The sequence below is a fragment of the Saccopteryx leptura genome, chromosome 4 (genome assembly GCF_036850995.1).
Source record: "Saccopteryx leptura isolate mSacLep1 chromosome 4, mSacLep1_pri_phased_curated, whole genome shotgun sequence".
NCBI lineage: Eukaryota > Metazoa > Chordata > Mammalia > Chiroptera > Emballonuridae > Saccopteryx > Saccopteryx leptura.
This window is the reverse complement of record NC_089506.1, coordinates 217,356,757-217,384,287: the sequence shown is the minus strand read 5'-3', so window position 1 is coordinate 217,384,287 and position 27,531 is coordinate 217,356,757. Positions and strand designations below refer to the sequence as shown.

The 27,531-nt window shown below is 50.5% G+C and overlaps 2 protein-coding genes across 7 annotated transcripts; both read right to left on the bottom strand.

Moving 5' to 3' along the window:
* Positions 1–2,806: 2,806 nt before the first annotated feature.
* Positions 2,807–9,527, bottom strand: ZNF771 (zinc finger protein 771). Of its 3 annotated transcripts, none has more exons than XM_066383273.1 (3): positions 9,330–9,527; positions 8,547–8,690; positions 2,807–3,937 (listed from the first exon to the last, which is right to left on the bottom strand). In XM_066383273.1, the coding sequence occupies exons 1-3, from the start codon at positions 9,330–9,332 to the stop codon at positions 3,089–3,091; spliced, it is 996 nt and encodes a 331-aa protein (XP_066239370.1). In that variant the 5' UTR covers positions 9,333–9,527; the 3' UTR covers positions 2,807–3,088. The 3 variants fall into 3 exon arrangements, with proteins under 3 accessions (XP_066239370.1, XP_066239372.1, XP_066239371.1); XM_066383275.1 differs by having other exon boundaries at positions 9,326–9,526; XM_066383274.1 differs by lacking the exon at positions 9,330–9,527 and adding an exon at positions 9,034–9,283.
* A 7,035-nt stretch (positions 9,528–16,562) lies between these two features.
* Positions 16,563–22,143, bottom strand: ZNF48 (zinc finger protein 48). 4 transcript variants are annotated; one of them, XM_066383268.1, is made up of 3 exons: positions 22,125–22,143; positions 21,130–21,223; positions 16,563–19,091 (listed from the first exon to the last, which is right to left on the bottom strand). In XM_066383268.1, the coding sequence occupies exons 2-3, from the start codon at positions 21,206–21,208 to the stop codon at positions 17,308–17,310; spliced, it is 1,863 nt and encodes a 620-aa protein (XP_066239365.1). In that variant the 5' UTR covers positions 21,209–21,223; positions 22,125–22,143; the 3' UTR covers positions 16,563–17,307. The 4 variants fall into 4 exon arrangements, with proteins under 4 accessions (XP_066239365.1, XP_066239364.1, XP_066239366.1 ...); XM_066383267.1 differs by lacking the exon at positions 22,125–22,143 and adding an exon at positions 21,772–21,937; XM_066383269.1 differs by lacking the exon at positions 22,125–22,143 and adding an exon at positions 21,647–21,665.
* Positions 22,144–27,531: the final 5,388 nt, after the last annotated feature.

Sequence of the window (27,531 nt, the reverse complement as noted above, 5' to 3'; positions counted from 1 at the left end):
TACCGGTGTGATTTCATTCCCACTTCTTGGTCAATATCCTCATCTCCCCTCTATAAAATCAATTTCTCTTCTATTAGCTCTTCCCACCAGCACACATAAATTGAGTCTCCTTGCTATAGACCAGGGGTCGGGAAATTTTTTGGCTGAGGCATGAACGCCACATATTTTAAAATGTAATTCCGTGAGAGCCATACAACAACCCGTGTACATTTGGCATTATCCAATAAAAATTTGGTGTTGTCCTAGAGGACAGCTGTTATTGGCTCCAGCCACCCGCAACCATGAACATGAGCGGTAGGAAATGAATGGATTGTAATACATGAGAATGTTTTATATTTTTAACTTTTTTATTAAAGATTTGTCTGTGAGCCAGATGCAGCCATCAAAAGCGCCACATCTGGCTCGCAAGCCATAGGTTCCCTACCCCTGGTGTAGAGCTTTGAACGCCAGGCTTAGGAGCTGAGACTTTATTCTGAGGGAAACAGAAAACCAGATGCAGCCATCAAAAGAGCCACATCTGGCTCGTGAGCCACAGGTTCCCGACCCCTGCTATAGACAAAACTGACAACATACTTTCAACATTCCTTTCACAGCCAAGCCTCTTAGAAGGGTTTGGTACACCCATCCACTCTGCTTCCTCATCCTCCCATTTCTACCCTAACCCACTCAAGGTTGGCATTCACCCCACCCCTCCACTGAAACTGCTCACCACTCCCCCGAACTCCTACAGTGGACACCAGAGCAGAACCTGACTGAGCTGACCACTCTCTGAAACACTTTCCTCTAGATTTCCCAACCAAAACACTTGTGGTTTTCTGCCTACCTCTGGCAGTTCTTTCACAGTTCTTGTGTACCCGTCTGGACAAGTAAGTATCAGGCATTCCAGACCTGACATCCCCAAGCTATTTCCAAATTCCTCCCTGACCCCTCCACATTTACCTCACATTCACCATGTCCACACTGGGTGTAACAATTGCTGCCACTGCCCTGGCCCAGGAGCTCAGTTGGTTCAAGTGTTGTCTCTATATACCAATGTTGTGGGTTCCAGTTCTGGTCATACAAGAGTCAACCAATGAATATATAAATGGAACAACAAATCAATGTTTCTCTCTGAAAAATCTTTTTAAAAAATCCGTGTGCATGACTAGGTGGTGGCCCAGTGAGTGGAGAGTCGGACTGGGACACAGAGGACCCAGATTCAAAACCCCAAGGTCGCCGACTTGAGTGCAGGGTTGCTGGCTTGAGCATGGAATCGTAGACATGACCCCATGGTTGCTGGCTTGAGCAAGGGGTCACTCGCTCTGCTGTTACCCCCTCCCACCTATCAAGGCATATATGAGAAAGCAATCAGTGAACAACTAAGGTGCTACAATGAATTGATGCTTCTCATCTCTCTCCCTTCTTGTCTGTCCCTCTGTCACACACAAAAAGCAATGAATGCAGAAAGAAGTGAAACAAGTTAATATTCTCTCCCTTGCCCTTTCAAATAGATTTTTAAAAAATGCTACCACTTTAACTGCCCTACTCATCCCATATCATCTCAGTGACACCAACAGCCATCATTCAAGCTAAGAAATGAAGTCAGCCTCATCTCCCTCATCCCCAGAATTTTAGCTCGTTAGTATGTCCACTCCATCCCTCCCTGTTGTCCCTTAAGGCTTCTTTGCTGCCTTGGGTCCTTTCACCTGCCTTCTACAACCCCCAGTGGTCTATCTCCTGTCAACCTTGATGTGTCCTTACCTTCCACCCCAGGGAATGTCTGCAAGCTCCAAGTCTGGCATGCAGTTTCAGGGGCTTTCTCCGGAATTCCTCAAACCCATCTCTCTTTTAGCCTTCAGGTCCAGCCTAAACTTACCACCTCCAAGGACTTCTCTAAATCCCAAGACTGAGTTAACCAACAACTTCCCCCGAGACAGTTCCAATGACAGTGGACTGCACATGCCTGTTTGCTTGCCCCTGCTCTACCATTCACTGGCCGTCGGTACCGATTTACTCATCTGCAGAAATAGATAAGATTTATCTAACTCTGGGATGTTGAGGATGAAGTTAGCTAATAAGAATATGGAGAAAAACCTTTTAACACAGTTAAAAGTTTTGTTTTTTTAATTTTTTTTTTTTTACAGAGGCAGAGATAGACAGGGACAGACAGATAGGAACGGAGAGAGATGAGAAGCATCAATCATCAGTTTCTCGTTGCGACTTATTAGTTGTTCATTGATTGCTTTCTCACATGTGCCTTGACCGTGGGCCTTCAGCAGACTGAGTAACCCCCTGCTGGAGCCAGCGACCGTGGGTCCAAGCTGGAGAGCTCATTGCTCAAGCCAGATGAGCCCCCACTCAAGCTGGCGACCTCAGGGTCTCAAACCTGGGTCCTTTTGTATCCCAGTCCGACGCTCTATCCAGTGCACCACCACCTGGTCAGGCTAAAAGTTTTTTAAGTGTAATGTTTATCTCTTCACTGAGCTCCATGATGTTCTTGGCTGCTCACAAAAGCTCTGAGGAGTGCAATGCTTGTTTGATCACAAATGTGCTGTATTTATGGACCCTTCCAGATCTGAGGTGTGAGGACTTAACCGAGTCAAATGTGAGATGACCGACCACACACACACACAAACCCAGTTCCAGGAACCCATTTAGGCATTTTTCTTTTAAGATTTTATTGATTTTTCAGAGGTGGAGGAAGGGGCTAGGGGAAGCGAGGGAGTGAGAAGCATTTGTAGATGCCTTGACCTAGGAAGCCTGGAGTTTCCAACCATATCAACCCCCCGTGTGTCAGCACAGGTCAGACCCTTTTGGACTTACATCCTTACTTGATTACGTGACAGTTAAGTCACCAAAGCCGGGAGAAAACCCAATTTGCTTTTCTTCTCACCTCATTCACAGGCACGGGTGGAGCGAGTATATAATACTTTATTCACTAACATGGGCAGAGGATTTGTAATGACAGGCAGGTGACCAGTTTCCCAGGACGCTGGTAGGGGATTCGCACGTCCCGCAGGTCCAGAACTGCCACACCTGTTATCCCCCCATTTCCTACCAGGGTAACGGGAGGGGGGGTCATTGTCCAAGTTAATTCAGTCCCTCGGGGTCAGGACCCTGGTGTGTCTCTCCCCAGCCAGACACCAGCATCCCGCTCACATTCCAGGCAGCGCTCAGGGGCAGTGATGGCTGAAGCGCCAGGGAGCAGCTTGAAGTTTCGGCCACAGGCAACGCAGATGTAGAGACCACGCCGGACATGCGAGCGACGGTGGCGGATGAAGTGAGAGCTGAGGCGGAAGCGCTGGCCGCACTCGCTGCACGGGTAGGGCCGCTCACCAGTGTGCGTGCGCACGTGCTCCGCCAGGTTGGAGCGATGGCCGAAGCGTCGGCCGCACACCGCACAGCGGTGCGGCTTCTCGCCTGTGTGCACCCGCCGGTGCTTGGCCAACGCCGAGCTCTGCGCGAAGCGCGTGCCGCAGTCAGCGCATGCGTACGGCCGCTCGCCCGTGTGCGTGCGTCGGTGGCGCGCCAGGCACGAACTGCCGCCGAAGGCGCGTCCGCAGTCAGGGCAGGCGTACGGCTTCTCGCCAGTGTGCACGCGCAGGTGCTGCGCGTAGTTGGAGCTCTGCGCAAAGCGGCGGCCGCACTGCGCGCATGCGTACGGCTTCTCGCCAGTGTGGCGCCGCTGGTGCTGGCGTAGGTTGGAGGCGGCCGAAAAGCGCTTGTCGCACTCCGGGCACTCGTAGGGCCGCTCTCCGGTGTGCGTGCGGCTGTGTTTTGTCAGCGCAGACTTCTGTGTGAAGCCCCGGCCACACTCGGTGCATGTGAAGGGCCGCTCGCCGGTGTGCGTGCGCGAATGCTTGGCTAGTGTGGAGCGGCGCGCAAAAGCACGGCCGCAGTCCGGGCATGCGTGTGGGCGTGCTGGGTCGGCAGGTGGCGCTGGCGCCTCACTTGGGACCTGCGGGGAGAAGAGGACAGGTCAATAGTGACGTATAGGCCCAGGAGCCACATGCCTGGTTCTCCACAAGCTGCATTCTGTTTCTGTGTGTAAAACAGGAAAGCAAGGGTCCCTGCCTGCCTTAAGGACAGCTGTGTGCATTAAATTAGATAATGCATTAATGCCCATATCACAATGCCCAGTGTCATTCCAGCTATTTATCAAGTCAACAGATATTTATTAATGGCACGCAATGTGCCAGCCTCTGTTCTAGCCACTAGGAATTCAGTATTAAATTTTTTAAATTCCATTTTCAGGAAGAATGAATAAGGAGTGTGCATATTGGGGAGATGCTGGACATTTAAGGTTAAGAAAATACGGATGTTACATGAGCCAGAACCTAAGGGAGGTAAGAAAGCAGGCTACAGAGGGAACAGCAGAACCCAGAAGCAGGTTTTTTACCAGTTAAGTTTCAGGAATGGGAAAAGTACTAGGGCAGAATTTATGGGAGGGAGTGGAATCGATGGGATGGTCCTGGAGGGGACAAGCCTTGTAATAGGAAAGAGATGGTGCACCACTAAAGGAGACATTAGACCGTTCTGAGCGAAAACATGACCAGATCAGGCTCATTTTAAAAGCCTCCATCTGGGGTTGAAGGAGAGAGGGCTGAAGCAGGAGCCCAGGGAGGAGGTTACTTACTGCAGCCATCTGGCAAGAAAAGACAGTGGCTCAGATCCAGGTGACGGGTGAAAAGTGAAGGGGGGGAGAAGTGTTCTGCTTCTGAATATGTTTTTGCTATTTGAGACAACAGATTTGATAAATAGATTAGATATGGGATGTAAAGAAAAGCGTCAGAATTACTCCAAGGCTTGTGGAGCTGCCCTGTGCAAACAGGATGGTGGGAGGAGCAAGCTGAAAGGTAAGATCTCTTTCCGATCATATCTACAATTCTCCATACATCTGTAGCTCAGGAGATAGGCTTAGACTAAAGATGTTCTCATTGGGAGGCCACCGGCCTATAGATGACTTTTAAAGCTTTGAGACTGAAGGAGGATCCCCAGGGAATGGGCAGAGAGAACTGCTGCCCTACGATGAGAGGCCGCCAGTGAGACAGGAGAGGATGGTGTTTTAGAAGCTCTGGCAGGACCACCCCCAAACATTTTAATAAATTTTTAATATCCAGCACCATTTTTTTTTAGCTTTTATTTATTTATTTTAGAGAGAGGGGAGAGAGAAATGGGGGGGAACAGGAAGCATCAACTCCCGTGCGTTCCTTGACCAGGCAAGCCCAGGGTTTTGAACCAGCGACCTCAGCGTTCCAGGTTAACGCTTTTATCTACTGCGCCACCACAGGTCAGGCCAGGCCAGGCCAGGCCAGCACCCACCATTTTTAAAGCTGTGATGAAGGCAAAAGTAAACCCAAATACAGTTCTGAAACCTGAACTAAAAATGAGCCAATTTCATAAAGTTTGGGCTTCTAAAGTTAAAATGAGAAAAGGAAGAGGAATGCTTTGTAAAAGGCAGGTAAAGGGAAAATGTATTGACAGTATTAACATTGTATTTGTATTAACAGTAGTAGATGGAAGAGAAATAGTGAGGACATATTGTTCCCTTCTTAGAAAAGGATCATCCCAGCAAAAGCGATGGTGAATATCTACTGTGGGCCAAGCAATTCATGACCAAATGGTTTATACCTGGTACATGTTAAGGACAAAACAAGTTAGCTTCTCCCCATATTCAATCTCCACAAAGTTATCATATTCTTATTTTATAGATAAAGAAACAGGTCCAGAGAGGGAGAATGACAGCGAGAAGGTAAGGCCTTACTTTCTTAAGTTGCAAGAAAGACAACATCGAGGCCTTGAAGATTCTTTGTAAAAAGGCAGTAAATTCAGAAATTGGCCAGAAGGCTGTGTGGGAAATTAGTGACTAGGTAAGGGAACTCTGGCTTCAACAGTATATATAATGATAACAGCGATACCGACAATACATGTAAAGCATCAACAGTGCTATTTTATGTTCATTATTGTATTAAATCTTCCTGTCACCCCCTTGAGTCAGGTGTTATCCTTTGATAATTGACAAAACTAAACTTGATCGGGAGGTGGCACAGTGGATAGAGCATCAACCTGGGACACTGAGGTTCCAGGTTTGAAACCCTGAGGTTGCTGGCTTGAGCGCAGGGCCACTGGCTTGAGTGTGGGTCATACACATGACCTCATGGTCACTGGCTTAAGCCCAAATGTCACTGGCTTAGCTGGAGAGCCCCAGTCAAGGCACATGTGAGAAAGCAATCAATGAACAACCAAGATGCTGCAACTATGAGCTTATGCTTCACATCTCTCTCCCTTCCTGTCTCTCCCTCACTCCCTAAAAAAAACCCTGAGCCTGACCAGTGGTGGTGCAGTGGATAAAGTGTCAACCTGGGATGCTGAGGTCCCAGGCTCAAGCCCCAAGGTCGCCAATGAATCTTCTAAGTTCTCAGCATCCCAGGCCAACATTCTATCTACTGTGCCACTACCTGGTCAGGCTAGAGATTTTTCAACTCATTTTTATCAGAGGTCTTTTTGGACATGAATTCTGGGGCTAGGGGTGAAAGGGGAAACCAGCCCTGGCCGGTTGGCTCAGTGGTAGAGCGTCGGCCTGGTGTGCAGAAGTCCCGAGTTCGATTCCTGGCCAGGGCACACAGGAGAAGCGCCCATCTGCTTCTCCACCCCTCCCCCTCTCCTTCCTCTCTGTCTCTCTCTTCCCCTCCTGCAGCCAAGGCTCCACTGGAGCAGAGATGGCCCGGGTGCTGGGGATGGCTCCGTGGCCTCTGCCTCAAGGCGCTAGACTGGCTCTGGTGGCAACAGAGCGACGCCCCGGATGGGCAGAGCATCGCCCCCTGGTGGGCGTGGGTCAGGCGCATGTGGGAGTCTGTCTGACTGCCTCCCCGTTTCCAGCTTCAGAAAAATACCAAAAAAAGAAAAAAGAAAAAAAAAGGAGGAAACCAACATGGAGGCCTAGCCAGCAGACTGAGGGCAAACAACTCAAAGTACTGGGAAGGCATCACCAGGAAAGCTTAGGGCCCTGGCCAGTTGGCTCAGCTATACAGCGTCAACCCAGTGTGTGAAAGTCCAGATTCAATTCCCAGTCAGGGCAACAGGAGAAGTGACCATCTGCTTCTCCACCCCTCCCCTTCCCCCTTCTCTCTCTGTCTTTCTCTTTTCCTCCCACAGCCTCGGCTTGATTGGTTCTAGCACATAGACTCCGCCTCAGGTGCTAAAAAAATAGCTTGGTTGCTAGCTAGCATCAGCCCCAGATGGGGTTGCCAGGTGGATCCCAGTCAGGGTGCATATGGTAGCCTGTCTTTGTATCTCTCCTACTATCACTTTTAAAAAAATGTACATAGTGTTTATTATGTGCTGTACACTGTTCTAACTCTTTACACGTATTAACTCGTTTAATCCTCAAAACCCCAAGAAGTAGATGCTGTTATGTTTTTCCTTTCACAAATGAGGAAAGTAAGGCACAGGAGGTTAAGAACCTTGCCTAAGGTCGAACAGCCGGTAAATGATGGAGGTGGAAATCCACCCGAAGCTCTGCAGATCAGGAGATCCCCAGGACCAGAAGAGGCCCACTAAGCTAGGACGCTGGGCCAAGGAGGCCTGAGAACAACAAACTAGTTATTCTGACTGGAAGGAGAGGCCAAAGCAGCCAGCCCCCTCCCCCAGGGCCCACCGCATACACCAGGGGGCAGCAGAACTTTCTTTCCTGGGAACTGGCTCCTCTGCAGGAAGAAATCAGAATCTGGGCCCAGAAAACGGACCCAGCCAGAGTTCTCCAGCTATAAGCAGCGTTGCACTGGCTGAGGGTGGAGTTCTGCAGGGTTCTGGGACGTGGTGGCAGTTCGGGTCTTGAACAGGGAAATTAACTCCTATTCTGATATGAAAACTCCTCTCTTTAAACCTTCATCACCCTCAGGTGGTGGCCTGCCAAACACCCTCATCTCATTCATGATGCAGCACGGCTGACCCTGCCCTCACTCCCTTTGAGCCACTGAAAGGCCCATTTCTTCTGCCTGGAGTAGTCACCCACTTCAGCCTTCTCTTCCCTTTGAGACCTTAGGCCAGTCACCAAACGGTCTAGTTCCCTGCGCCTCAGCTACCTCACCTGTAAAACGGGACAAATACTACCTAGGTACAGAACTGAGGTGCAGAAAACACTGTCTGGGGAACAGTAAATGCTACCAAGAGCCAGGAGTTCCTGTTGCCTAACCTGGCCCCTCCCCCACCCCAAGTCTGTATTAAGTTCCCAGCTCAGGCCTTCCACGCAGGTGCCTGCACTCATCACGCAGGCTTGTAGCTGCGTGGTTACTCAGCAGTCTCACAATGCTACACCTCACGTTCCACGGGGACCCAACCATAGCGTTTACTCTCCAGCACGCAGCACAGAGCAGAGCATGGCCCGGTAGGTGTGACATCTGTTTGATGGCAGCACGGGCAGTGGGACAGAAGGAGGGGTTGCCAACCCTCAGATTACTGATCTGAGATTCCGGGGAAATAGGAGCCGGATCCCTGGCTTCTGTCTGGTGGAGGCGGAACCCGGGCCAGGTTAGGGGAAACGGGGCCGCTGGGTGTGGGGCACGCACCTCCTTGTTGTCCACGGGGATCTTGAGTTTCACCACCTCGTACTTCTCCTCACCCTCCTCCTCCTCACTCTTCACCAGCAGCACCATCTCCTCGTGCATCTCCTCCTCCTCCTCTCTCTGCTGTTCGCCGGGCATCTTGGTGTCCTGGAGCAAGCGGCTGGGTCAGAAGCACACCATGGCCTTGGCCCAGGCAAGGCGGCGCAGCCGTGGCTTGTCTAGTTCGACCTTGGTCTCTGGGTCTGGCCTCTCCTCTCCCACCCCAGTTCGGCCCTAGGCATCAGCACTTCCCCGGCACCAGGTCTGAAGACACTCGTTCACCCCACTCATCCGGCATTCAAGGCCCAGAACAGGTCGAGTCTCCAGTCCCAACGAGTCTCCACCCTCCACGCGCTGAGTCACTCCCCGGCGCCTGGCTTGGCGGCCCCGAGCTCTAGGGCACCCGCGGGAGGCGGGATCGGGGCGGAGACCTTGAGGGACGCGCACTCACCGGCCTCAGGTTCCGAGCTCGAGAAGCCCCCGACCAGGGCTCCCGGCGGTTGGACACTCAGCGAGGCCGAGTCCCTGGGGACAGGGCGGGGCTTCGGGGGCGGCCAGTCATTGGTCAGGACATCTAACCCCGCCCCCTAAGGGAGGAAACCCAGAGGACCCAGGCGGCGGAATCGCACAGCTTCTGGGAGGTGGAGAGCCCGGTACCAGCGCCCTCTGCTGTCCTGTAATCCCAGGACCCCAGGCTGCGCCACCTTGTCGCTCAAGGTCCTCGCAGTCCAGTTGTAACGTACCTACCATCAAGGCTCGCCTCTATGGCCCACTGGGAGGTCTCCGCGTTGGCCAAACACAGCCGCTCCGCCCAAAATAGGCCACGTGCGCTCCAGCCCTGTGGTGGGCCTCTCGCTGGCGCCCCGCCTGGAGGGCGGACCCTGTTGCGTTCTCACCCCTTTTCTTTTCTTTTTCCCCCTCCTTTTCCGCTTTTTTCCTTCTTTGCCGGTGTCGTTTTTCCGGTCTCTTGCTCTCTGGGATATCTTGCTCCTTGAATAAATACCTTCCAAATCAACAGCCACAAAAAGCTATTAGCTGCCCTGTCGTGTAGCGTTATGCTAAGCGTTTCATGAACTTGATCTTTTAAAATTAAATGTATTGGGGTAAAATATCACCACCCAAAGTCTAGTCTCCTTCGGACACCATATATATCACTCTCTTTACCTTCTTCCTCTTTACCCCTACCCCCTTCTCCGTTTTCTGTATCTATGAGTTTTTATCTCTTTTGATCTGCATAATGATGGGTCCATTTTACAGATGGGCTAATTAAGTTCTGGGAAATAAACTAACTTACCTAAATGATACAATAAGGGTCTCAGCATCCCTGACAACCCAGTAACCTAAGTGGGAAATAGTTGCTCACAGGACAAATCCAGTCCACAGAAGTATCTTGTTTGACCCTAAAGGTGTTTTTACATTTAAAAATTCACTTCAAGTAATAAAGAGATCTTTTACAAATTTTTATACCTAACATTTAAAAATTGGACTATATTTTCCATTTCTCTTGAAAAGGATACCTATTTTCCCATTTATGAATGGAGCAACTAAGAAATGATGAAAGAAAAGAGAAATACTGTTTCGTAAAGGCTTAAAATTCCTACCTTGCCTCTTTACAACAGCTCTATGGGGATCAATAAGATAGCTCTTTGACAAATGAGGGAACTAAAGCTTAGAGAGCTTAAATAATTTACCTAAGTCACATAGCTGGTAAGAGTCGACAGCTCATATTCTTTCTATTGCACCAAACTACCTCTCAGAAATGAGGTTACACTAGCCTGACCGGGCAGTGGCGCTGTGGATAGAGCGTGGACCTGGAATGCTGAGGACCCAGGCTTGAAACCTGAGGTCACCACTTGAATGGGGAGTTTGCTGGCTTGAGTCCAAAAGTCGCTGGGTTGAAGCCCAAGGTCGCTGGCTTGAAGCCCAAGGTCACTGGCTCAGCTGGAGCCTCCTAGTCAAGGCACATATGAGAAGGCAATCAACGAACAATTTAAGGTACTGCAACTATGAGTTGATGCATTTCATCTGTCTCCATCTCTCTGTCCGTCTTTCTTGTCTCTCTCTCTCTCTCTCACTCTCTCACGGGAGGGAGGGAGGGGAGATTATACCAGGAAGCCAGGACTCGAAGTTGAGCCTCAGTCCACAGAGGCCACAACATAATTTGAAAGTTGGGATATTTCTGGTCAAACTTTTGTTCTTCCCCAGATCTGGAAAAAGGTGATAAATATCTGGATACTCACACTCAAGATCCCCAAAGCCACTTGGATTGTGTTCATTCTCTCATCAAGTAGTTATTGAGCCCTACTACGTGCCTGGCGTGATTCTAGGTTATTGGAGATTCAGTAGTGAACAAAACAGACAAAAAATTTGACTACTATGGTCCTTCTAAGGGTGTAAAAATGTAAACAATAAACAAGATAATTTCAGATTCTGACAGGTGCAAGAAGGAAATAGAGCAAGATGATGCAATGCAGAGTGGTGTTGGGGGGCTTCTTTTTTTTATTTTAGAGATGGAGGGGGATAGACAGGAAGGGGGGTGAATGAGAAGCATCAACTTGTAGTTGTGCCACTTAGTTGTTCATTGATTGTTTTCATATGTGCCTTGACTTGGGGGAGGGGGGACTACAGCTCAGCCAGTGACCCCTTGCTCAAGCCAGTGACCTTGGGCTCAAGCCAGCGACCTTGGGCTTCAAGTCAGTGACCTTTGGACTCAAGCCAGCGACCTCCGGACTTTAAATCTGGGTCTTCAGCATCCCAGGCCAACACTGTATTCACTGTGCCACCACGTGGTTAGGCTGGGGGCTTCTTTAATGTGGGCAGGGAAGGCATCTCTGAAAAAATAATATTTGAGATGCCTTGAATGATGAGAAAGTGTTAACCATTTGAATCTCTGGAGGAAGAGTGTTCTAAACAGAACTACAGCAAAGCCCTGGCCGGATAGCTCGGTTGGTTAGAACATCATCCTGAAGCACGGAGGTTGCCAGTTCGATCCCTGGTCAGGGAACATACAAGAAAAGATGGGGCCGCCTGACCAGGCGGTGGCGCAGTGGATGGAGTGTCGGACTGGGATGCAGAGGACCCAGGTTCGAGACCCCAAGGTCACCAGTTTGAGTGCAGGCTCATCTGGTTTGAGCAAAAGACCACCAGCTTGAACCCAAGGTCGCTGGCTCCAGCAGGGGGTTGCTTGGTCTGCTGAAGGCCCACGGTCAAGGCACATGTGAGAAAGCAATCAATGAACAACTAGGGTGTTGCAACGTGCAATGGAAAACTAATGATTGATGCTTCTCATCTCTCTCTGTTTCTGTCTGTCTGTCCCTGTCTATCCCTCTCTCTAACTCACTCCCTGTCTCTGTAAAAAATAAATAAATAAATAAAATTTAAAGAAAAGATGGGGCCCTGGCCAGTTGGCTCAGTGGTAGAGCGTCGGCCTGGAGTGCAGGAGTCCCAGGTTCGATTCCCAGCCAGGGCACACAGGAGAAGTGCCCATCTGCTTCTCCATCCCTCTCCCTCTCCTTCCTCTCTGTCTCTCTCTTCCCCTCCCGCAGCCAAGGCTCCATTGGAGCAAAGTTGGCCCAGGCGCTGAGGATGGCTCTGTGGCCTCTGCCTCAGGCGCTAGAATGGCTCTGGTTGCAACAGAGCGATGCCCCCGATGGGCAGAGCATCGCCCCCCGGTGGGCGTGCCAGGTGGATCCCGGTCGGGCGCATGCGGGAGTCTGTCTGACTGCCTCCCTGTTTCCAACTTCGGAAAAATACAAAAAAAAAAAAAAAAAAGATGGATGTTTCTGTCTCTCGTTCTCTCCCTTCCTCTCTAAAGTCAATAAAATAAACATTTTTTAAACAGAACCACAGAGGACTTAAGGTAAGAATAAGTTTGTCATGTTTGAGAAACAGAAGCCTAGTGTGGCTGGAGCCAAGTAAACAAGGGAAAATGTAGTGTGAGGGGTGGAAGAGAAGTAGGCAGGTACCAGATTATGGCTGGAACCCCACCTCTAACAAAAGGAAGGCCTGCTTGCCCTGATTCAGAGAATCAGTGAGAAGACTTGACTGGAAGCAGAGAAAGTTCCTACTGGAAGGGCCTTCCGCCATGGAAGGGCTTTAGAACAGATGCTTTGAAAAGGTGGACAAGGACTCCATCCATATCCTCAGCAAACATGTACAAGTAATTTTTTTTTAAGTGAGAAGTGGAAAGATAGACTTACATGAGTGCTCTGACTGGGATCTACCTGGCAACCCCATCTTGGGCCGATACCAGAATCAATGGAGCTATTTTCAGCACCTGAGGCTGATGCACTCGGACCAACTAAGCTATCGTCAGTGCCCGGGACCCATGTTCAAACTAGTCAAGCAACTGGCTGTGGGAGCAGAAGAGGGGGTGGAGAGAGAGAATGGGGAGGTAAGAAGGGGGAGAAGAAAAAAAAGGTGAAAAAGGAGGGGTAGAGAAGCATATGGTTACTTCTCATGTATGACTTGACAGAGGATCAAACCCAGGATGTCTGCACACCAGGCTGACACTCTAAACCACTGAGCAAACTGTCCAGGGCCATTTATAAGTATTTACCTAGATTGGAGTCATTTCCTGTTCTTGAGAATCTCATGGTCTAGTAGAAAAGATTATTTAAAAAAAATACATATGAATAGCCTGACCAGGCGGTTGTGCAGCGGATAGAGCGTCAGACTGGGATGTGGAAGACCCAGGTTCTCGACCCCAAGGTTGAGACCCCAGCTTGAGCACGGGCTCATCTGGTTTGAGCAAAAGCTCACCAGCTTGGACCCAAGGTCGCTGGCTTGAGCAAGGGGTTACTCGGTCTGCTGAAGGCCTGTGGTCATGGCACATATGAGAAAGCAATCAATGAACAACTAAGGTGTCGCAATGCGCAACGAAAAACTAATGATTGATGCTTCTCATCTCTCCATTCCTGTCTGTCCCTGTCGATCCCTCTCTCTGACTTTCTCTCTGTCTCTGTAAAAAATAAACAACAGCCTGACCTGTGGTGGCGCAGTGGGTAAAGCGTCGACCTGGAACCCTGAGGTCGCCGGTTTGAAACCCCAGGCTTACCTGGTCAAGGCACATATGGGAGTTGATGCTTCCTGCTCCTCCTCTGTTCTATCTCTTTCCTCTCTCTCTCTCTCTCTCTCTCTCTCCTCTCTCTCTAATAATAAAAATGAATAAATAAAATTAAAAAAAAAGAAAAGCTCTAAAAACAAACAAAAAAACCATATGAATATACATAAATACATTTTATATATACACAGAAAGGAAACAATAGGTGTTCAGGCAGAATGGTGAGTAAGTGAATAGCTCCCTTGAAGGCAGTGGATATTGGGTACAGGCCTCATTGAGGAGATAAATGTGAAGGACCTTCAAGGATGAGTGGGTGGTTGCCAGGTTGACAAAGAGGTAGCAGTTTGTGAGACTGAACACTTGTGAGAAGCAGCACATCACAGTACAAAGACACTTCACCAAAATACTTAATGAGGCCAATTTGTACCAGGCCTATTTTAGGACTCAGAGATAGCTGTATCTTACTCATTACTCTGCATTTCACTATCTGCCTTCGGCCTCACTAGGACTTCAGTTCTTGAATCTCCAAGGACTCGGTGCCTACTCATCACTCTGCCTGAAACACTCCATCGCCCATCCTATCCCCCACTTCCTCCTTTCTCAGCTTACTCCAAGCCACTCTTTAGCGCTCCTCTGCGAAGGCCCTTGGATCACAGTAGGGTTCTCTCCTGCGTGTATGCTTCCTGCGTATTCCTTAGCACACTTGAAATGACTGGTTCAGTGTCAATCTTATACACAGAGACCGAGGGTAGAAGCTTTGTCTGCCACTCTTGTCCCCAGTAACCAGCACACACTAGGTAATGCTGTTGAGTGAATATCCTCAAGAAGCTCGCAATGCCTGGCCTGTGGTTGCACAGTGGTTAGAGCGCTGACCTGGAACGCTGAGATCACGGGTTGGAAACCCTAGCTTGCCGGGTCAAGGCACTTAGGACAAGCAACCAGCAACTACTTCTTGTTCCCTGCCCCCTTCTCTCCCTGTAAAATCAGTAAATGGAATCATTGAAGAAGAAGAAAGGGAGGAGGAGGGGGGGGGAGGAGGAGGGGGAGAAAGAAGCAGCTCTCAATGTGTTAAGTGTTCAGATGAAGATTTCTAACCCAGGATGGAGGTTTTCTAGGCAGGTTTCTGGGAGGACGTAGTGCCCCACCTGTTTTGACTGGAGATGTTAATTGGGTAGTGTGTGTGTGTGTGTGTGTGTGTGTGTGTGTGTGTGTGTGTGTGGCGGGAAGCACTCGACTAAAGGGAAATATTTTAGAGGCACAGGGTTGGAACCACACAAATGGAAGTTTTGAATACTAACGAAGGACTTCTGTTTCACAGACAGGTGAAGATACGAAGATACGGCAGGGTTTTAATTGGGGAGAGACGTGGTCAGATGTAACTTTACAAAATTCACGGTAGGTCGGCTTCAAGGCTCATCTGTTAAGAAAGGGAGACAGGGCCAGCCAGCTGGGAGGACCTTCCAAAAGCCCCAAAAGGCCTCCATTTAGGCCTATGGATATTTCTGTCAATGCCTCCAAAATCCAGGTCTGAATGCAAAAGTCGAGGGTTTCAAGTGTGTATAACAACTTGGCAGCTTGGTAGTGGTGGTGGGGGCAGATCCAGGAGGAACTGCACCGCAACAAGCTTTATTGGTTTTTAGGTACACCAGTCCAGTGTTAAGATCTCCTGAGAGCTTTTATCTAGGTCCCATTACCACTGAGATGCCCAACCAGCAAAGTTGCAGTCCTATTTTTTTTTTTTAATTAGAAGCTGGGAGGCGGTCAGACTCCTGCATGCGCCCTACAGGGATCCATCTGGCATGCCCACCAGGGGGCGATGCTCTGCCCATATGGGGCGTTGCTCCATTGCAACCAAAGCCATTCTAGCACCTGAGGTGGAGGCTGTGGAGCTGTCCTCAGTGCCCGGCCAACTTTGCTCCAGTGGAACCTTGGCTACAGGAGGAGAAGAGAGAGAAAGGAGAGGAGGGAGAAGGGGGAGAAGCAGATGGGCTCTTCTCCTGTGTGCCCTGGCTGGAAATCGAACCCGGGACTTCCCCACGCCAGGCGGACACTCTACCACTGATCCAACCTGCCAGGGCCAGACCTATACTTCATTTCTAAGATGGGTGAACCGCCCTAGTCTTTCTTGTCTCTGGTCAGTTCCTCTGACGGCTTCTTCCCTATTGGCGTCCTCCCTGGATAAAGCTAGGAACTGGAGTCCTGCTCCTAATGAAGCATGGCTGCTGGGAAATATGGATACCTTTTCCAGGGGTTAAAGGGATTCCCCTTGCGATGTGCGGCCAAATGGCGTTTCTTGACAAGAAAGGAAAGGATCTAAGGGAGGTGGCGTTTCCCAGAAGGCAGAGCAACAGTATCCCCACCTTCCCCTGCCTGTACCAGAGCTGCAGGTCACAACTCCTCCCCTACTTGTCGCCATAGCCACAGCGCTCACTCAACACCCCTACCCCATGGCCTCTTGATTTGGTCACGCTGAATGGAGTGGAAGGGGTGATGCCTATAGGCTTCGAGAACTCAGGTCTGGCCCGGCCTGTGGTGGCATAATGGACAGAGCACCAACCTCAAACGCTGAGGTTGCTGATGGAAGCCCTGGGCTTGCCAGATCAAGGCACATACCACAAGCCATCCATCAATGAACAGCTGAAGTGAAGCAACTATGAGTTGATACTTCTTGTTCCCCATGCCTTCTCTCTATAAAATCAATTAAAAAAATTTTTTTAAATAAAATATTTAAAAAAGAACTCGTATCTGGGACATGTTGACAGATATGGTCTGCTTAACCAGAAGTCAAAGCTAGATAAAGGGTGACTCAATTCTTCAGGAGGCGCAGACATCAAGAGACCCATACAAGTTTACACAGGGCCTGGAGATTTTGCTTGTGGTTACCCTTCAAAACCCTTTTCACCCATCACACACACAAATCCAAGCCTCACACAAGTAGTTTATTGGCAAGAAGACACATGGAAATGCAGCTGACCTTGGAGGTTCCTGGCTTCTCCTCACCCGTCCTGCTCTCCCAGCCACTTTGTATCTGTTGATGTCCACCAGAACCTGGCCTTTGGCATGTAGTGCTCCTTCTGCCGTCTCTGGTCTAGTCTGCAGTGTCCGGGTGTCAGTGGGTTGGGGTCCTCCAGGGCTGGTAGCTCTGGGCTGTCCGAGTGCCCTTCCTGGCTACACTGTGTCCAGTGGCCTAAGGCTAGGCACTGCCTGACATACAGCAATTCATGATAATCAAGTTGCTCCAGCTTACTTCTGTCACTCTAAACTCCAAGTCTCTGTGTCACAGCTCCTATCAGCTAGACAAACCTTGATTCAGGGTGCTGGTCTTCCAGGCAAGGTTGAGAGGCAGGGGAAGTTTGGGTTTTTTAAGGGGCCTCAGGCCAAGACCAGTTTATTAATTCAACAAGTACTCGAGTGCCTGTCTACTAGGCTATGTTCTAGAAGCTGGGGTACAGACCACACTGGCACAATCCTGACTAAGCCAAGCTGACACGGCTTCTTTAGCTTCAAGGTCATTGTCTCCACTCTCCACCCGCTCCTTTCTCCCGTTTCTTACCCTCCCCCTTTCTTTCCTTCTCCCTCCCACCACCTCCAGGCCCTTTCTTTTCTGCTTAGGCAAGGTATCATCCCTTCGGTCTTCTGGGCCTCCACCCTCCCTGTACCCAATCATTCCAGTCCTGCTGGTGGCTCCTCCTTGAGGGGCCTTGCCAGACCGTCCCCTGTCCCCAAGGGCCTCAGGACCAGGTGCCCCCGCTGGTGCTTGATGCGAGCAGAGCTGTCACTGAAACCCTTGCCACACTCTGCACACTTGTACGGCTTCTCCCCAGTGTGCGTGCGCCTGTGTTTGACCAGATCTGAGCTCCGGGGGAACTCCTTCCCACAGAAGCCACACACATGGGGCTGGTTGAGTCCAGATGGCTGCGCCCGGACTCGGGGTCGAGGGGCCATGGGTACTGGGCCGGGGGGATTATGCGGCCTCAGGAGAGTGGATGGTGGAGGCGGCCGGGCTTGTTCACCTCGGTGGGTGCGGAGGTGTTTGACCCGCGCTGAGCTGTCAGCAAAACCCTTGCCACATTCAGGGCAGAGGTAGGGCTTCTCCCCCGTGTGTACACGATGGTGTTTAACCAGGTCCGAGCTACGGCGGAAGCCCTTGCCACACTCAGGGCACTTGTGGGGCTTGTCGCCCGCTAACGGTGGGGGTGGTTCCCCAGCCTGTGGGCCCCCAGGCTCCAGCTCCAAACCAGGCAGGCCAAAAGGCCCATCGCCGGAGTGTGCGGGGCTTCGAGGTGTCAGCGGGGGACTGGTACCGAGAGGAGGTGGGGGTGGGCTGGGGGTCAGCGGAGCCAGGGGGTAGCCCGGGAGACCGAAGTCCTGGGGCTCCATGTGGGTCAGGCGGTGGCGCAGAAGGGTGGAGCCAAGGCTGAAGGTACAGTCACACTCCGGGCAGGCGTGAGGCCTCTCGCCACTGTGCGTGCGCAGGTGTTTGACCCGGGCCGAGCTGTCGGCAAAGCCTTTGCCACACTCGGGGCAGAGGTAGGGCTTCTCTCCCGTGTGAACTCGAAGGTGCTTCACCAGATCTGAGCCCCTAGCGAATTCCTTTCCACACACATCGCAGCCAAAAGGTTTGGGCCCCAGGTGACTGCGCTGGTGGCTCAGAAGGCTGCAGCTGAGCACAAACCTTTTACCACAGTCGGTGCAGATGTATGGCTTGTCCTGGGCCTTGGGTCCCTGTGCAGCTGCCGGGGCAGCTCGAGAGGGCGGCTGCCGTGGCACCACGGGCCGGGGGGGCTGCTCCCCGCGGTGTGTCCGCTGGTGCTTTATGCGGGCAGAGCTGTCCCCAAAACCCTTGCCACAGATGCCACACTTGTAGGGCTTCTCACCTGTGTGTGTCCGCTGGTGTTTCACCAAGTCGGAACTCTGCCGGAAGCTCTTGCCACACTCACCGCAGATAGTGGGGCGCTCACCAGCAGGGATCCTGGACCGAGGAATCTTGGGGGGACCCTGGGCCGGAGGTCGGGCTCTGTAGGGTTTTTCACCACTGTGAGTTCTCTGGTGCTTGATCCGGGCAGAGCTGTCCCCAAAGCCCTTGCCGCACACCCCGCACTTGTAGGGCTTCTCCCCGGTGTGTGTCCGCTGGTGTTTCACCAGGTCTGACATCTGCCGAAAGCTCTTGCCACACTCACCACACACAGCCGCCCGATCGCTAGCCTGGCCCCAGCGCGGTTCTCCCAATAGCCGCGGTCCTCGATCTCGAGACTGAGATTTTCCAGGTCCCTCTCTCTGGACCCACAAGTCATCCCAGGTCTGGATGCCTTCGGGTTTGAGAGAGGCATTTCCTACTTCATGACCTGAGGCCAAATCTTCCTCTTCCTTGAACCCCAAGTCATCGTCCTGTGGGGTATGTTCAAACTCATCCATCTGAGCCATCTCCACATCTTCACCCCCTAGACCTGGGAAAGAAAAAGGAAATGCAGGCCTGCCCTTTGGCTCAGCTGGTCTTCCACTGCAACTTCCTCAGAAAGGCTTCCTTGACAATCTGTGGTCATAAGAACCTCTCTCTCCTCTGAACTTCTAAAGAACTTACTATTGTCTGTGCTTCTCATTAACAATAGTGATTTCCACCCTGGCCAGATAGCTCGGTTGGTTGGAGCATCACCCTGGTATGCAATGACTGCTGGATCAACCCCAGGTCAGGGCACATACAGAAACAGATCAATGTTTCTGTCTCTCTCCCCCTTCCTTTCTCAAAAAATCAATAAATAAAACTTCAAAATAGTAATAGTAATTTCCTGGCTTGGGCTGCATAGCTCAGTTGGTTGGAGCATCAATCCCATACACCAAGGTTGTAGGCTCAATCCCTGCTGGGGTTATATACAAGAATCAACCAACGGCCTGACCAGTGGTGGCACAGTGGATAGAGCATCAACCTAGGATGCTGACATCCCGGGTTTGAAACCCTGAGGTTAGCCTGACCTGTGGTGGCGCAGTGGATAAAGCGTCGACCTGGAAATGCTGAGGTTGCCGGTTCGAAACCCTGGGCTTGCCTGGTCAAGGCACATATGGGAGTTGATGCTTCCAGCTCCTCCCCCCGTCTCTCTCTCTCTCTCTCTCTCTCTCTCTCCCTCTCCTCTCTAAAAAAAATGAACAAAAAAAAAAAAAAAAGAAAGAAACCCTGAGGTCACCAGCTTGAGGATAGCATTATTGACATGATTCCATGGTCGCTGGCTTAAGCCAAAAGGTCACTGGTTTTGAGCAAAGGGTCACTGGCTCAGCTTGAGTCCCTCCACCCCCATCAAGGCATGTATGAGAGGCAATCAATGAACAACTAATGTGACGCAACTACAAGTTGATGCGTCCCATCATCTCTCTCACTGTCTGTCTCTGTCCCTCCCTCACATAAAATAAATAAATAAATAAGTAAATAAATAATCAGCCAATGAGTGCATAAATGGATGGAAGAGCAAACTGATGTTTCTCTCTCTTTCCCTAAAAATCAATAAATTAAAAAAATAGTAATTACCTTTTACCATGCCCTTACATATGCCAATCACTCAACTAAGCATCAGTGAACACTTGCAAACAATCCTGTGAGGTAACACTATTACTATTCTCAGTTGGAGACTCAGAGAATTTAAGTCACTTGCTCAAGGTTATAAAGGTTAGAAAGTAGTAAAACCAAGTTTCTAACTCAGGTCTGTCTGATCCCTAAGCCTGTGTTAACTGCTACACTATATTATCTCTATTGGAAAAACCTGGTATTTGCTATTTTAATTATAATTATATCTTTTTATAATAGTCCATTCTGTAATTTATTACTTTTCAGTCACTCTGTGTTTACCAGAGAGATCCCAGACACACACCTACCCCTCAAGGTTCTTAGGGTTGGTAGGATAAGGTAAAGCAAAATAATTATACTTGTGGGCTCAGAATAACTGTGCTGTCACCAGAGAGAGAGAGAAGAAATAAGGAAATAGGAATGGCCTTTCACAGCAAGAAAAAAGTAAACCATGGAGAGGACTCACGGTTAAAGCTGGAAAGGGATGCTGGGACTAGGGGGCTGTACTGAACACTCGGCTAAGGCTCTTAATTAGCAGGCAGAAGGGAGCCAGGAAGGTTTTAGAGAAGGGACACTGGATTAGATCTAGACTTAGGTCAGTGTGGCTGCACGGTGCACCAGTGGAGAGAAGAGGGCTGAGCCGACGCTCTTGCAACCGCCTAGTGAGGCAGAATGACACCCAAAGCCCGAAGTAGGGCAGAAGCAGGGAGGACGGGGAGGGGAGAGTCCTTGAGACGATTCCCCTCCTGGCCTGGCGCACAGTAGGTGCAGGAAACACCGACTCACCCCTCGGTTTTTGCGCCCCTTCCTCTCTCACCCTGTAGGCACAGTTCAGTGCCGATTTCTCTGGGTCGTGGCCAGGCGGAGCCGCGTGTCGCAGTTCTCACTCGGCTAATCACCTGCCCATGGCGGCGCGGCGCCGCGGCCCTCACCTGTTCGGGAGCCTCTCAGCGGCTCCCTCTCCTCCCGGCCGCGGAGATCCGGACCCCAGGGCTCCACCGCGCGCTCCATCGCCCGCACGCCGCCCTGAGCAAGGAGACAGACACACAACCCCACGGTCACGCAGCCCTGTGCGGCCCGCGCCCTGCCGCCGCTTCTGCGGGCCGGTGCGGGCACCGGGCAGCATCTGGGTCCGAGGCGGAGGGCGCGGCTCCCGGTGCCGCCGCTCCCCCCTCTGCCCCGCGCCCGCGCCCGCGCCGCCCCTGCACCTGCTGCTCCTTCCGGCACACAGCCGCCCGCACCTCCCGGCCGCCCCCGGCCCGGCCCGGCCCGGCCCCGCGATGCTCTCCGGGGCTCCTTGGCGGGGCTCGGTGGTCCGAGGCCCCGACGGCTCCGGGAGGGGGCTCCGCGCCCAGCGAGGAGGGGGCTCTGGCCCAGGCGTCCCGGGGCGGCCGCCGTGGGCGGGGACGGGAAGCGGAAGAGCTGGGCCGCACCGAGCCGCTCTAGGACCTGGAGGAGCCGCGCGCCTGCGGGGCCGCCCCGTCCGCCCGAGCTCGGTGGCCGGCGGGCGGCCGCTGGCCGCGGAGGGGGCCGCTCTGAGACCAGGACGGTGGCCCCAACTCGGTGGTATTAACCGTGTGCCTCCTGGGCCGGAGCTGGGTGACGAGGGCCGAAGACTCTTCCTAATTGTCGCCGTGTCGGGCCACCCGCGCCGACCTGCGGGGTCGCCTGACAACGCCAGCCACCCGGTCCCGGAGAGACAAAGAGATCTGAAGACGGACCCAGGGAAAGGGGTGGGGGGAAGACCCAGGCAGACAAAGGGCGGCGGAGACCGCAGACGGGGCGGGGGCGGGGCTCCGAGACGCAGGAAACAAAGCCGGCCGGTCGGGGAAGCCGAGGTCCGGGGTGGGTGGGGGGCGGGGTGGGGTGGGGGCTGGGCTTGGTCCCGCAGAGGGCGGTGGGCGAGACCGCGGCCGGAGGCGGGTACCTCTACGGACGTCTCCGGGAGAGGCGATCAGATGGAACCAGACCTGGGGCCGGCGACGGGGACCCTGAGCCAGAGGTTCCCAAAGTCGTAACCTGACAGCACTGAGTCGGAGAAGAGGCAAGGCTGAGGGAACCTGAGCGACAGCGGCAGACAAGAAAAAAACAAAACAAAACCCGGAGCCGCCAGAGACAGAGATGTAGAAACAGATAAGAGATAGATTATTAAGTCGTTGAAGCAGAGTCAGAGGAGCTGTAAGAAAAGGCCAGGAGACTGGGCTAGAGACAGGAGGACAAAGACAAACAGGCAGAGACAGAAAGAGGCCACGGGGAGACTTAGGGACAGGTCCACAACCCTACAAAGGCCAAGCCGGGAGAGACGGAAACTTTAAACCCTGTTTGGTTGGGCTCTGGCTGGGGCTGTGTTCCAGAGGACCGGGGACATGATCCCCAACACCTGTACTTTGGGCCAGCTTGCCTTTGGGCAGGAGGAGTGCCTCGATGTTTCTGCAGCCCATCTGGTGATGGGGAGGGATAACAATATTAATTCATATTTACTGGCAACTCAGTGCTAAGTCAAGATTTTGGGATAAAGAAATGGAACACGTAAAATTTGTCCTTGGTCTGTGTGGACGGAAAACGAGCCACATGCTGAATCTGACCAGCTTAGGGGAGGCCTGCATGGTGGCCTTGCAAACTCAGACCTAAAGTAACCACACAGGATGGTCTGGAATTAAAACTTTCTAACTAAAAGCAGTTCATGAAGGGAGGTATTTGCCTCTTACAAACGTCACTGCTTACCTTAACCTAGCCTGTCGTCTTTTGCATCTATAATAATGTACCTGATAACATGCAGGTAATCTTTTCCTGTGCCACCCCCACCCCCACTCAGGGCAGGCATCCCACCAGACCAAGAACCAACAAACCTCGTGGTTGTTATTATCATGTTAATTAACCATTGACTATCTTATACCTGCTTATGTAAAAGAAGTTTCAGTATATACATTTTTACTTTGCCTGACCAGACCGTGGCGAAGTGGATAGAGTGTCAGACTGGGACACAGAGGAGCCAGGTTCGAAACCCCGAGGTCTCCAGCTTGAGTGCAAGCTCATATGGCTTATGCAAGGGGTTACTCAGTCTGCTGTGGTCAACCTGGTCAAGGCACATATGAGAAAGCAATCAATGAACAGCTAAGGTGCCACAAGGAGGAATTGATGCTTCTCATCTCTCTCCCTTCCTGCCTGTCTGTCCCTATCAGTCCTTCTCTCTATCTCTGTCACACGCAGAAAAATTAAAAAAAAGTTAAAAAGGAGGTTTTTACTTTTTATCCAATCCCAGAGATTTCCCTTCTTTGCTTCATCTGTAATCTATCACCAATCAATTTCCTGTAACTCCCTTACCTCTTTCCTTTTGAGTCTGATGTATAAAATAAGTGATGAAACCGCCATTTTCTGGAGCACTTTCTCAATTCATTGAGACTTTGCTTCCCAGCAATTGTTGACAGTTTGACTCAAATAAAGTAATAAAAAATTCTTACAGGCTTTGAAATTTCTTATGTTGACATTATTTACCACTGTTTGACTTTGGGAAGTTACTTCTGTTTCCAGAACTGTAAAATGGAAATGGTAATACCTAATTTGAATGTGCTTCGGCAGCACATATACTAAAAAAATCAGCTATTGCTCATTTGGCTGGAGTAACCAAGGAAGATGTGGCACTTTTGAGCTGATAGTTCAAAGACAGCTAAGATTTCAAAGTCCAGAGTCAGGATGAAGGGGCCTGAATGAAGAATTCCAGACAGAGCGGATGAAATGAACAGTGGTCCCATACTGACTGAAAATCTATGTGCTAGATCTTTGAAATCCAAAGATGACTAAGACCTACCCTCAAAGAGAAAAATAGAGAATAGTCCTATATTAATGTGTTATGAGTTCACATAATAGGAAAATAGCAGAAGCTAAAGATAGCATGGTAAGTTTATTCATTTGTGCCGCAAACATTTCCTGGGAGTCTGGCATGTGCCAGGCACCGGTGCTAGCAAACAGGTAATAGGGTACTAAATCACAGAGGCAGCCCCTCTTGGAGAAGCCTTCCACCCAAAGTTGACCAGTCCACATGCCGTAGTCATTTGCAGAATTAGCTTTGACTTTGAGAAGACAAAACCTGGAGTTGCCTGACCAGGCGGTGGCGCAGTGGATGGAGCGTCGGACTGGGATGCTGAGGACCCAGGTTCGAGACCCCGAGGTCACCAGTTTGAGCACAGGCTCATCTGGTTTGAGCAAAAAAAGCCCACCAGCTTGAACCCAAGGTCAAGAGCAAGGGGTTACTCGGTCTGCTGAAGGCCCGTGGTCAAGGCACATATGAGAAAGCAATCAATGAACAACTAAGGTGTCGCAATGAAAAACTGATGATTGATGCTTCTCATCTCTCTCCGTTCCTGTCTGTCTGTCCCTGTCTATCCCTCTCTCTGACTCACTCCCTGTCTCTGTAAAAAATAAACAAAAAATTAAAAAAAAAAAACCTCCCTGGAGTTATTAAGTCTGAACCTGAATACAGGTTTAAAGATACCGAAGCTCCTCCAGAAATGCCTGGTGGGGTCATAGGTAGCTATGAAGACATGGCAAGATAAAAAAAAGAACTAATCTAGGCCTGACCTGTGGTGGCGCAGTGGATAAAGCGTCAACCTGGAACGCTGAGGTTGCCGGTTCGAAACCCTGGGCTTGCCCAGTCAAGGCAGATATGGGAGTTGATGCTTCCTGCTCCTCCCCTTCTCTCTCTCTCTTTCTCTCTCACTCTTCTCTCTCTAAAAATCAATAAATAAAATTTTAAAAATCTTTTAAAAAATCATATAAATGGAATATTGTGCCTGACCTGTGGTGTTGCAGTGAATAAGACATTGACCTGGAATGCTAAAGTTGCCAGTTTGAAACCCTGGGCTTGCCAGGTCAAGGCACATGCAAGAAGCAACAATGAGTTGACGCTTCCTGCCAGCCCCCACCCCCACCCCACCTTTCTCTCTCTTTCTCCTCTCTCTAAAATCTATTTAAAAAAATTTTTTTTGTGTGTGACAGAGACAGAGAGAGACAGAAGGACTGACAGGAAAGGAGAAAGATGAGAAGCATCAATTATTCGTTGTGGCACCTTAGTTGTTCATTGATTGCTTTCTCATATGTGCCTTGACCAGGGGCTTTAGCCAAGCCAGTGACACCTTGCTCAAGTCCACGACCTTTGGGTTCAAGCCAGTGACCATAAAGTTATATCTATATAACTATGAGCCAGCGACCTTGGGCTCAAGCCGGTGGAATTTTGCTCAAACCAGATGAGCCTGCGCTCAAGCCAGCGACCTCGGGGGTCTCGAACCTGGGTCCTCCGCGTCCCAGTCCGACGCTCTATCCACTGCGCCACCGCCTGGTCAGGCTGTAACACAGTTCTTAATGTCTCTATAATCACATGAAGTTTGCACAACTTATGTGTGTTCAGTGTGGCAGGCGTTTACAATTTCATGTGATAGACCAGACAACAAGGCCTAGAAAGGTGATTCTTCCCTAGGTTACCTGAAGGGAACAGTACCAGAATTGAGGTTGAAGAAAGGGTAAGATGTATACACATGGCAACATGGATAAACCTTAAAAAATAGGGCTGAATGAAAAAATTAACAGAGCCTGACCAGTGGTGGAGCAGTGGGTAAAGCATTGACCCAGAACGCTGAGGTCTTTGGTTTGAAATCCCAAGGTTGCCAGCTTGAGGGGGTCTTGAGCTTGAGCAAACGGTCGCTGGCTTGAACTGGGGATCTTCCAAGTGATCTCAGAGGTCACCAGCTTGAACCCAAAGGTTACTGGCTTGAGCCCAAGAAAGGGGACACTGGCTCAATTTGACCCCCTCCAATCCCTGGTCAAGGCAAGTAGGAAAGCAGTCAATGCACAACTGAAGTGAAAGCAACTATGAGTTGATGCTTCTCATTCTCTCTCCCTCCCTCCATCTCTCTCTCAAAATAAAAAATAGTAAATGAATAAGAAGAAAAGTTTAACAGAAATGTATATTCAGGCCTGACCTGTGGTGGCGCAGTGGGATAAAGCGTGGACCTGGAACATTGAGGTCCCCGGTTTGAAACCTTGGGCTTGCCTGGTCAAGGCACATATGGGAGTTGATGCTTCCTGCTCCTCCCCCTTCTCTCTCTCTCTGTCTCTCTCTCACACTCCTCTCTCTCTAAAAAAATCAATAAATAAAATAAAATTAAAATTAAAAAAATAAATGTATATTCATATATATAAAACCATTTGTATAAACATGTACTGTATACTACACATTTTTCAAAATTTATACAGACCAAAATATTACACGTTAAGCTGGTTGGAGTGTAGAGGGGAAAGGGAGGCTGCATTAATCTGCTCAGGCTGCAGTGACAGAATCCACAGACTGAATCTTTTTTCTTCTTCTTTCCCAAGTGAGAGGAGGGGAGGCAGAGAGACGGACTCCCGTATGCACCCTGACCAGAATCCACCCGGCAACCCACGTCTGGGGCAGATGCTCTGTCCATCTTGGGTCATGCTGGCAACAGAGCTATTTTTAGCGCCTGAGGTGTAGGCTCCTCGCATGCAATGCACTTAAACCAATCCAGCTGTGGCTGTGGAAGCAACAGAGAGAGAGAGAGAGAAAGGAGGGGAAAGGGTGGAGAAGCAGATGGTCGCATCTCCTGTGTGCCCTGACTGGGAATTGAACCTGGGACATACACACGCCGGCTGGTGCTCTACCGCTGAGCTGACTAGCTAGGGTCACGCAAACTGAATCTTAAAGAGACACTTATTTCCTCATAGTTCTGGAGATTAGAAGTCCAAATTCTTTTTTTTTTAATACTTTTTTTTAAATTTTATTTATTCATTTTAGAGAGGAGAGAGAAAGGGAGAGAGAGAGAGAGAGAGAGACAGAGAGGGAGAGAGAGAGGAGAGAGAGACAGAGAGAGAAGGTGGGGAGGAGCTGGAAGCATCAACTCCCATATGTGCCTTGACCAGGCAAGCCCAGGGTTTCGAACCGGCGACCTCAGCATTTCCAGGTCGACGCTTTATCCACTGCGCCACCATAGGTCAGGCAATACTTTTTTATTTATTGATTTCAGAGAGAGAGGAAGGGAGAGACAGACAGACAGAAACATCTATGTGTTTCTCTGTATGCCCTGACCGGGGATTGAACCAGCAATCTTTACTTATCAGAACGATTCTCCAACCAACGGACCTATCTGGCCAGGGTGGAAGTCTAAATTCAAGGTGCCAGCAGGGTTGGTTTCTGATGAGGCCTCTCTCCTTCAGTTGCAGACAGCCATCTGCTCGGGTGTCCTCACATGGCCTTTTGTCTGCAGAGAGAAGTCACTGGTATTTCTCTCTCTTTTTTTAAGCCACTTTTAAAAGATTTTATT